The sequence below is a fragment of the Amia ocellicauda genome, chromosome 5 (genome assembly GCF_036373705.1).
Source record: "Amia ocellicauda isolate fAmiCal2 chromosome 5, fAmiCal2.hap1, whole genome shotgun sequence".
NCBI lineage: Eukaryota > Metazoa > Chordata > Actinopteri > Amiiformes > Amiidae > Amia > Amia ocellicauda.
The window spans coordinates 46,091,576-46,102,644 of NC_089854.1; the positions used below are offsets into that span (position 1 = coordinate 46,091,576).

At 36.4% G+C, this 11,069-nt stretch overlaps 1 protein-coding gene across 1 annotated transcript in view; it reads left to right on the forward strand.

Moving 5' to 3' along the window:
• The window catches only part of mybpc1 (myosin binding protein C1), a 45,788-nt gene extending 38,328 nt beyond the window's left edge, over window positions 1–7,460 (forward strand). The window contains exons 27-31 of the mRNA XM_066705474.1: window positions 116–255; window positions 708–867; window positions 1,717–1,853; window positions 2,202–2,388; window positions 6,209–7,460. Coding sequence (XP_066561571.1) covers window positions 116–255; window positions 708–867; window positions 1,717–1,853; window positions 2,202–2,388; window positions 6,209–6,309 — 725 coding nt within the window. The 3' untranslated portion in view covers window positions 6,310–7,460. The remainder of the gene's footprint in view (window positions 1–115; window positions 256–707; window positions 868–1,716; window positions 1,854–2,201; window positions 2,389–6,208) is intronic.
• The last annotated feature ends 3,609 nt before the right edge of the window (window positions 7,461–11,069 follow it).

Consider the following 11,069-nt stretch of genomic DNA (forward strand, 5'->3'; position numbering starts at 1 on the left):
TGCAAGGTATTGTTTTTTATATATATATTTTAAAGCTTATGTTGACAGCGTAACTTTTTGGCTTCCACACAATTTCAATGCAATGGCAAAAATACACTTCTTGTCCATCACACAGACCGACCGGGCCCACCCCAGCACGTGAAGATTGCAGATGTTTGGGGAGAGACTGTTGAACTGGAATGGACGCCACCAAAGGACAATGGCAATGCACCCATAACAGGCTACACCATTCAGAAAGCAGATAAGAAAACCATGGTGTGTGAATCTTTGCTTTCTCCCTTCAACAGTGTCCTGAAACACTGTGCAACTTTCTGAAAAATTTGCAATCAACAGAGCCTGACATGCAACAGTAATGGGCATTAAACTAGTAATATTTGTATAACACAATAAGGTCAGATAATAATGGGATGGCATGCTTATTGTTTAATGGCAGCTTCTTTACTCAATCCACTTAGTGGGGGGGGGTTCTGATGGCCTCGTCCTCATGGCCAGGTCATTGTTCCCTTAGTCAACCAAAATATAAGTATGTCAGTGGTATGTAAATATTTATTGTACGGTGTATTATTCCAAATAATTATTAAGATTACATTTACTGGGACTGTGATTGTAATGACAAAGCAGCACAAAGTACAGTACAGTACTCTTTGTGTTTTAAACAAGGATACACTAACTGAAATCCCATACATAACCTGGAATTTATTTTTTAGGAATGGTTCACTATACTGGAACATTACCACAGAAACTTCATCGCAATCACCGAGCTGGTTATTGGAAATGAATACTATTTCCGGATCTATGCAGAGAACATGTGCGGCCTCAGTGAATGTGCTACAGTGACAAAAGACAGTGCCCTCATTTTGAAGCAAGGTTAGTTGCAGTTGCAAAGATCTGCAGGAAATGAGACCCAGTGACTCATCATTACTGCTGACAGCCACTGCCATTGTTAAGAGTTACACTGAAGGCTGTGCTAAATGTCAGGGAGAAGACATGGTTAATTTGACACAAACTGCTTAACTTGGCTTGAAAAGCTTCAAAGCCTTTCTGGGCATCTGTCTCTGAAGATGCCTAGTGGGTCCCTGGACCCAGCTTTGGGGAACTGCTTTTAAGTGATGCTCTTAAAATAAGTTTCAACATATAAAACGTCAGATAGATGTGGGAGGAAAAGGCCCGTTCTTCACAAATTCCAGTCTCATTGTTGTACGAGCTAACACCCTACCAGAAATATATCCAGTGCAATCTCTGGATCCAAGAGAATGGGCCTTGTGCACATTTTGGCAAGAGATCATAGAAGCAGGGCAGCATGTCTATGCTATTATTTATTTACAAGTTTCAGTTTCCCCAGTTCAGAACCTTAGTCAGCTGATGCTCATCCCACATTTTCACACTTGTCATTAGGCAGTGCACCTGTTTAGGGTACATTCGTTCTGGTGTTCAATAGCAGGTTAAGCAATTACATATCACACAGTGAGCTACTCTATTTTAGACACCCAGTACATGAGAAAAATGCAACAGCTGAAAACCTGTTACGATAGAAGTACATTCATTATTCTCTCTAGGGACAAGTTGGATCTGACAAACTCTTGCATTGCATTATACAGCATCTTGTTAATCTTACTTCAGTTAGTATAAAACCCAGATCTTCGAGGCTTCAGTACAAATTGATATTTCAAAACAGAAATGTGGTTTTGGTCACATTGTGTCTGCATTCTTTCAAAGGTTTGAATTATAAGAACCCAGACTACAAGGACTTTGACTTCACAGAACCCCCCAAGTTCACCCATCCCCTGGTGAATACCATCGCTGTCGCAGGCTACAACGCCACACTGAACTGCAGTGTCAGGGCTAACCCCAGGGTAAGCATAACCTATGGTACAGAAACCCTCCTAGTTTCCAAGACAACTTGTAGAGATTATTGAGATATACACAACAAACAGAGCTATGGAGATTACAATTACAATGGGATTTACACTTAAAAAAACTAAAACATATCTGAATAATTTCCTCAACCATTTAATGCTCAGAAATACATGTATCTATATATTCCTGTAAATGCATATGATAATACAAGAATTTCAGGATTCTCTGTACTAAAATACTCCAACTCGGTCAAAAAAAGTCTGAAAAACATTAGGGGGACTGAAATATCACAATGAGGAACATTGTATGGCTGTTTTCATGTTTTGCTTTTCATCCCATTTTAGCCAAAAGTGATATGGTATAAAAACAAGATGGCCATAATTGATGACGCACGCTACCGCATGTTTAGCAACCAGGGAGTTTGTACCCTGGAGATTCGGAAACCCAGTCCCTACGATGGGGGCACCTACAGCTGCAAAGCCATCAATGATCTGGGGGAGGCGGAGGTAAATTGCAAACTGGAGGTCAAAGGTAAGCACGCTTGGTTCAAACAGACATACAATCTGCTGCAATACTTTATGCAAATCACAGAAATTGATTGTACTGTAAAACTGTGTTTGATTTCCATTTCACACTGAAGATTAAATCAACACCCCCCCACCCCAACTGCTGTGCTTTTGTAACAGTATTTTTTTATTGTCTAATTGATTGTTTTTGTGTGCTTGTCTTGTTCTAGGTTTGTGGTATTACCTTTAGACCCCTTAGTTATTTTTTTTAGAGGTTTATTTGTTCCCCCAGCTCTTTTGTAATTATGACTGAAGATTTCCAATTTATATCACTTTGCTCCACATCTGACCGAATTTTGATTATACTTCTCTTCCGTTTTCTTCTAAAAATTGCAAATTAAGCTTGTGTCACAATAGGCCCAAAGAGAAATTAGGGAGTCTTTAATTTGTTTCCCTTCACCTTTTTATTTCTCTGTGTGGTCAAAGCTTTATTGTATGTGTTTTATGGTTTTGATTGTTAAAGGTTTTTCACCGCTATTATATCTTGTTAATGTTTCAATTTTTGGGGTTTCATGTTTTATTTTTTATCAGCTTTAGACTTTATTCATCAAGTCAAACTGCTTGTGCATGCAAACCCATATTTATCTTGACATTTTTGACATTGTTAGCTGAATGATTCATGTTTGCTTTCTACTTTAACCACTAGATTCCTTTTCCTCTTCTCTGCACTCAACACACTCTAAAAAGTATTTTAAAACACACACGCAATTTTCAGAATGACTTCTGTTATCATACTATGTGACATCTCAGTTTAGGTATCACCAAACTATAATTGAATTAATTAACTTATACAATTTACCCTTAAAAAATGAATTCTTGGCTACAGGTTGTAAATAACCATATGTAACTTAATATAACAAGATGCAAAAAGGTTCAAGCTTCAAAGTTGTTCTTAAGAGCTGAGAGTCTGTGATCTTTGTGTGTGAATGTTTTACTGCAGTTAAGAGATCTAAAGATTTGGTTAAAGATCCTGCCTGGGGTCAAAAATATGATTCATGTGAGCTTTAATCTTTGGACACTTCTTTGGGAAATCTCCAAAACAATTTCTTAAAAGATAAAACTGCTATTTCCAGCTCTTCCAGTCTCTCTAGTTGCCAGAGTTGAGGAAAGGGATTGTAGATAAGGGCATCTGCTAATAAACAAACCATCAATCAAACAAATAAATACATAATAATACTGTTTTGGACTATTATAGAACAGAATACAGATAAAATAAGTCATTTCTAAAACTGCAGTGTGCAGCACCAAAGTTTTAAACTAACATAAAGCTATCAAGTTACTGTATATGATTACAGACTGATTAATAGTTATATCACATATGAGAGTTTATATCTCATATGAAGTAGAATGTGGTTTATCAATGGAATTAAAATGACATTTGAACATTTGATGTTCCTGGTGTATCTTCACCAACAAGCCACGAAACGTATTCAAAATGAAACTCCTCTGTTCAGTTTCAGTAGTCATACCCTGACAGTCCAAAATATGTTTGTCTTAAATCTGTGAAATTGCTCTGTGACAGCTTGCTGTGAATAGTGCTATGCCAAATAGGTATATGTAAAAGTGAAAAACATATTTAGTGTGTGAGATATTGCTTGAAAGAAACGTCATGGTAAATACACATTCTGAAACAAAACATACACATAAAGATAAAGCGATCAGATTAAAAGACATTTTGACACAATTATTTGAGTAAACCACAATTTGAATGACACACAACCTGGGTTTATGTTCTTGTTAATTCTTGTTACAATAATGTTTTTTACTTGTGTTTAAAATCATTGCTAATTCTCCTTTTTGTATCCTTCACTTTCAATACCATACTAAGTTCTAAGATCTCCCTTGAACGGTACATGTAAAATGATTTTAAAACGTCTTTTCTTCTCTCCCCTAGTTGCGTAAGGATTTTATGAGTGTATGTGTTCATCCAAGGTAAGCTTTCATATGATCATAGCATATGAAGCTTATGTCTTTCATTTTACATCTTTTAAAAGCCAATAATAAAGTTCGTCAAGTATCCTCAAGCAGTACAAGTTAAAAAAAACAAAACATTAGCTTGTACTACTTATTGCTTGTATAACCCATACCCTGAAAAGAAACCTGCATTGTTTTACTCCTTAGTAACTGCTTCTTGCACCTCATGTAACGTTTGATGCAAAATAAGGTAAGTAACTAATACGTTTAGAGTATAAATGTTCATATTCTGGTGGTTTCTATATACCCTGATAATTCCATGCAAAGACAGCCCTGCAAGACAAGATATTGTGACTATTGCTTTGATACAGAAGAAGCAAGATTAATTTTCAGCTGATGAAGATTTTTAGACAGTGTTTTCAGTATGAAAGTATTTTAGCTTTGTTGTTAAGCCTGAGAATTTCAGCAGTTTTCTACTTATCTTGTCAGTCATATACTGGGATTAACATCATCTTAACCATCTTGACAATGAATAAAATATATTTATATTGCATACCTGTTGATAGATCTTAATAGTTTATACCATATTCAGCAAACACAAAGTGTCCAAACACAAATGTCTTACTTTCTAACTCAATAGAATACATTCTGAAATATTAGCTTTTTTGCAATACTTGTATAACTGAAACATTATGAGTCATAAAGTCTGTAAGGGCTATGCAAGCTTCCATGAACATAAATATGGCATTTTAAATTAAATACTGAATATCACACTCCATAAGATTAAATAATTTTATTAAATGTAAATCAGATTGCATGTTTCAAGCTTAATCATTCCTAAAAGTCATCATACACTTTAATGTTCAGTATACATAGATATAGATGTAGCAAAGCACTGCACATTGTTCAGTTAATTAAGAGGAAAACACAGGGGTGGAATGACACGTATTTTATCAGTTTTTAAATTGTTTTGTGCCATTGGAAAAAAATATAAATAATCAACAATGGGGCTCCTCACACAACCACACTGTGCCTCGTAGCAAGACAAGCATATTCCTTCTCGACACCAAAACAGTTGAATCATTTTTTTTAATGCTTTCTTGGCATTGTTGCTGCTTTTTATCTACTTCTTGAGGAAAATGAAGCACAGCACATACACAAACAGAAACAAGACACACTATTCCTGAGCAGCTTCCTGATTAAGCTTTTGCAAAACAACCAATCATATATCAACTTCAGTTCCAAAGTCCCTGTCTTGCACAAATGTGGACCTAACTACGTCCACAGGTTACCACACACTGGCTGTGAGGAACTCCTGACTGCAGCAAATTATTCTATACGAGCAACTGATTTTATTAAATATTATCCAAAACACCTTGAAATGTATTTACTCAATGGAAGAGCCACTTTAGCTTTGCTTGTGAGCTGTAGCTGCTTGCCTTATGCAAGTTTTCACTGGTACATTTACCATGCATTTTTAGAACTTCTAAAGGTTCTACCTTGGTTTAACCTTAAATTTGAAGTGGTTTCCTATCAGTTCAACATGCCTTCATCGTGCCGTAGTGTACAATATCAAACATAACCTTACAAACATTAAGTATGGTATTTCAGTTAGTGATCCAGTTTTGAAAACACGGTGAAGGCATACTGAACCCATAAGAATCCACTGCAAAACCATGAAAAAAAAGGGTCAAAATCCTCTGGCACATTTACTAACAGAAACTTGCTTAAAGGGTCAAAATCCTCTGGCACGTTTACTAACAGAAACTTGCTTAAGGGCTTGCAGGTCATGAGGTCTGAAATGCATCATAGCTCGTCTCCTTGTTTCCTAATCCCACTGGAAGCTGACCTCCTGTTTCTCTCTCATCCAGGGGGGTTTACATTTTACGAGCTTATGCAGCGCGGAGTGCCTTTGCACCTTATTGATAAATACATGAACGACACAAAGAACTCTGAGCCAGAGAAGAAGTGACTGCCTTTCCAACTGCCTTCTGCTTCTCAGCATTTTGGGAATTATCCGCCAGTATTGACCTGCTACCTTGCCCTCTCTCTGTTGCCTTCGGGAGCCTGCGGCGAGTGATCTTCAAGACAAGAACTTGGCACAAAGTGCTTTGAGCTGGCATGGAGCTAGATACCATAGGGCAGTATTATATCATCAGCTGTTGCACATCTTGCCTATTTAATGCTGGTATTTAAAGGGATATTTAAACTCTGAAGCATGTCATCTGGTGTTTTTGGCAAGTAGCTTTGTTTTAGAATAGGACATGGTATTGTGGGGGAAAAAAACAGTCACGTACAACAGCAAGCCAGACCCACTATAATGAGCACATACAGGGATTCCCAATTAAATTATATGACAAGAACAAACATTTTATGAAATGAATAAATACATACATAGACAAAAAAGGTAATCTGAAAACACAAATAAATACATAAACAAAGAAACCTCCTGCATGAAAGGTCAAACGTTTATACTTATTTAAAAATTGCATATCAGTTTAGTGTTAGACACTTCTGATGAAAATTTTTATTCTATGTGGATAAACAAATAAATCTCATAAATGTCACACATAATGTGGTTATTAGTGTTAGAGAGAAGGGCTCATTTAGTGTTGACTAGCAATGCTTAAAAATAGAAAATAAAAACACTACTTTTAATTTAATTTTACACTTTTTGTTTGATCATAAGCAAGTTTAGGTGTACAGAGATATGCACGTGTTTAATGAGCTCGGATGTTTTACAGCAATCTCCTTCTCTATGGCAATAAAGTGTTTTCATTTTTTTTTTAATTCTCAAATCTGGCTCACACAAGCTTTCTCTATTGTTGCCCTACAAAAGCTGCATACAGCTTAATCCTATTCCACATTAAAGATTCAAATAGAAAATTCCTGCCGCCCCCCGAAAATGTTTAAATGGCTGAAACATGACACAAAAATTAAAATCTACAGAAAGTTATTGAGTTAAATGTGGTGTGATTAACATGTTGCTTTGTTTTAATGAATGGATTCTGTCATGTTCAGATTGAACAGTTAATAATCTGAAGGAGAAGAGTATTTTGTGATTTTGTTTGCAAAGCAATGGATTTTGGAATGAAGTTGACATGAATACTGGCTGTACTTGCATGTATGTGTTTTCCTAAGTGTTTTTATTTTCACAAATTCTACAAATTTATAAGCAACCTGTCCAACAGGTTCTTCTTATTAGAAATGCTTATTAGAAATGTGATAAGGGTTTGTGACACACAGTTGGGAAATAATTAGGTTTTCACATTTTCTAATGTTTTAAATTTACAAGCACGGCATTCTTTCTATACATTTTAAATATATATATATATATACAGTGAGGGAAAAAAGTATTTGATCCCCTGCTGATTTTGGACGTTTGCCCACTGACAAAGAAATGATCAGTCTATAATTTTAATGGTAGGTGTATTTTAACAGTGAGAGACAGAATAACAACAAAAAAATCCATAAAAACGCATTTCAAAAAAGTTATAAATTGATTTGCATGTTAATGAGGGAAATAAGTATTTGACCCCTTCAACTTAGTACTTGGTGGCAAAACCCTTGTTGGCAATCACAGAGGTCAGATGATTCTTGTAGTTGGCCACCAGGTTTGCACACATCTCAGGAGGGATTTTGTCCCACTCCTCTTTGCAGATCCTTTCCAAGTCATTAAGGTTTCGAGGCTGACATTTGGCAACTCAAACCTTCAGCTCCCTCCACAAATTTTCTATGGGATTAAGGTCTGGAGACTGGCTAGGCCACTCCAGGACCTTAATGTGCTTCTTCTTGAGCCACTCCTTTGTTGCCTTGGCTGTGTGTTTTGGGTCATTGTCATCCCCATCCACGACCCATTTTCAATGCCCTGGCTGAGGGAAGTAGGTTCTCACCCAAGATTTGACGGTACATGGCCCTGTCCATCGTCCCTTTGATGCGGTGCAGTTGTCCTGTCCCCTTAGCAAAAAAACACCCCCAAAGCATAATGTTTCAACCTCCATGTTTGACGGTGGGGATGGTGTTCTTGGGGTCATTCCTCCTCCTCCAAACACGGCGAGTTGAGTTGATGCCAAAGAGCTCGATTTTGGTCTCATCTGACCACAACACTTTCACCCAGTTCTCCTCTGAATCATTCAGATGTTCATTGGCAAACTTCAGACGGGCCTGTACATGTGCTTTCTTGAGCAGGGGGACCTTGCGGGCGCTGCAGGATTTCAGTCCTTCATGGCATAGTGTGTTACCAATTGTTTTCTTGGTGACTATGGTCCCAGCTGCCTTGAGATCATTAACAAGATCCTCCTGTGTAGTTCTGGGCTGATTCCTCACTATTCTCATGATCATTGAAACTCCACGAGGTGAGATCTTGCATGGAGCCCCAGACCGAGGGAGACTGACAGTTATTTTGTGTTTCTTCCATTTGCGAATAATCGCACCAACTGTTGTTACCTTCTTACCAAGCTGCTTGGTGATGGTCTTGTAGCCCATTCCAGCCTTGTGTAGATCTACAATCTTGTCCCTGACATCCTTGGACAGCTCTTTGGTCTTGGCCATGGTGGAGAGTTTGGAATCTGATTGATTGATTGCTTCTGTGGACAGGTGTCTTTTATACAGGTAACGAGCTGAGATTAGGAGCACTCCCTTTAAGAGAGTACTCCTAATCTCAGCTCGTTACCTGTATAAAAGACACCTGGGAGCCAGAAATCTTGCTGATTGATAGGGGATCAAATACTTATTTCCCTCATTAACATGCAAATCAATTTATAACTTTTTTGAAATGCGTTGTTCTGGATTTTTTTGTTGTTCTGTCTCTCACTGTTAAAATACACCTACCATTAAAATTATAGACTGATCATTTCTTTGTCAGTGGGCAAACGTACAAAATCAGCAGGGGATCAAATACTTTTTTCCCTCACTGTATATATATTATTTTATATAAATATTCTGAAGCAGTCATCTCCTTGACTTCTGCATCTTAACTGTAATATCTTTGTCAAGATGTTTTTCTGGTTTGAGTAGATTTTGCATTTGTAAATCTATCACTAACATATAAGTCAGAAAAACAAAATACTGCATACATGATTAAATTACATCATTAAAGACTTTGAAAAGGAGGTTCCATGTAACAAAAAAAAAGATATTTACAATACTTGAAAACATATAATGCAGATTATAATATACATATACTGGATTTTCCGATTCAGAGTTGCACGCTTACATATGTACATATATAACAAGGCCTTATGAACAGTGAAAGGAGATGTTTTCTAATATTTCTAATTCAATGTAGGTTGGCAGTTACACTACCCATAACAATAACTCTATTATCTACTCAAAATAAAAAGTTGTAAATGCATATGTGTGTATTATTTACAGATCTCTTGATAATATATTAAATACATAAATCAGACTGACAGTGAATATTTGTTGTTGCTATTTGTACGAGACTGTTATGAGAGCAGCAGGGTTTTTCTTAATTAAATCGGTACAGAATATCAGAATATCTTCTTTTGTTGTTGTTGTTTCGTTTAGTTTTTTTCTCAAATGAAAGGCTTTTCTTGGATTGTTTCTTTATTGATTCACTTTTCCTCATTGTATTTGTGTAGAAAAATGACTAGAACAATGTTAACCCACCTTGGACTTGTAAAGCATGCATTTTAACTGAATTATGTGGATTTGTAATTTAAGCTAAATGTAATAAATATACCATGTATAAAAATTGCATTCTGGGCATTATTCTGGAAAAAACTCACATGTATTCGACATTCTCAGGTAAAATAAATAAATCCATTTTATTTAATTACTTTATATAAAGGTAATAATTGGGTATGAGCCAGGGCCAGTTGACGAGAAGTCCTTTATGTTCTGGTCATAACTCCTATCCTTCAGCCATGAATAAGGTTAACCCTTCCAAAAACTTTCTATAGGGGATTAAAAAAATGGGATGAGATTTGGGATGAAGAAATATTCAGAGAACTGTGAAGGTACTACTAGACAAGGGGAATAAATTAATGCAACTAGTGCAATTGACTGAATACAAGATTTTAAAGTCAACCTTAGACTGTAACAGAAGAGGTGCTCAATTGTAGTTGTCTGATCCGAGGAGGCTTTCAAAACAATTCATGATTGACCCAGCACTTCAGCATTCACAGTATAAATAAGTGACAACTCTGATTTAGTCCTACATTGTTAACACACAGGCACAATTATAATTAATAATAATTAATTATTTATAATTGTCAAAGGTTGGGTTAGCCCTGTTTCGACATATCCTCCATATTTTAATCGAAATCACATAAAAGATGCCTTTGTTTTAATCTGTCGTGGCACATTTATGAGTGAATTTAGGTACACTCAGTGTTACATCTAAGTGAAATACTCTACATCATGTTAATTTGTGCTTAGCGATATGAATTCATATGTAACACTTTTGTGTATATCAAGTAATCTTACGTAGTTTGTTTTTCGATTTATTTGCCGTTCCTCTCACTGCGTAGGCTACTACATTGTGTTTGTTTGGTAACTCAAAAACAATCACAAAACGTTTTTTGTTGATTTCGAAACAGTACATACCAAGACAACTCAGTTGACTTTCTGGATTGTCGAGCATTACCACCATTTTTAACACAAGCCCGTTTTTTTCCTGTCTATACTCTCCCTGCGGCAATGGCTGATATTGAAATACCCGTTTAAATTTCCCGGTTTCGCTGTCTTCCGGGTCCTGGTTTCCTGCCC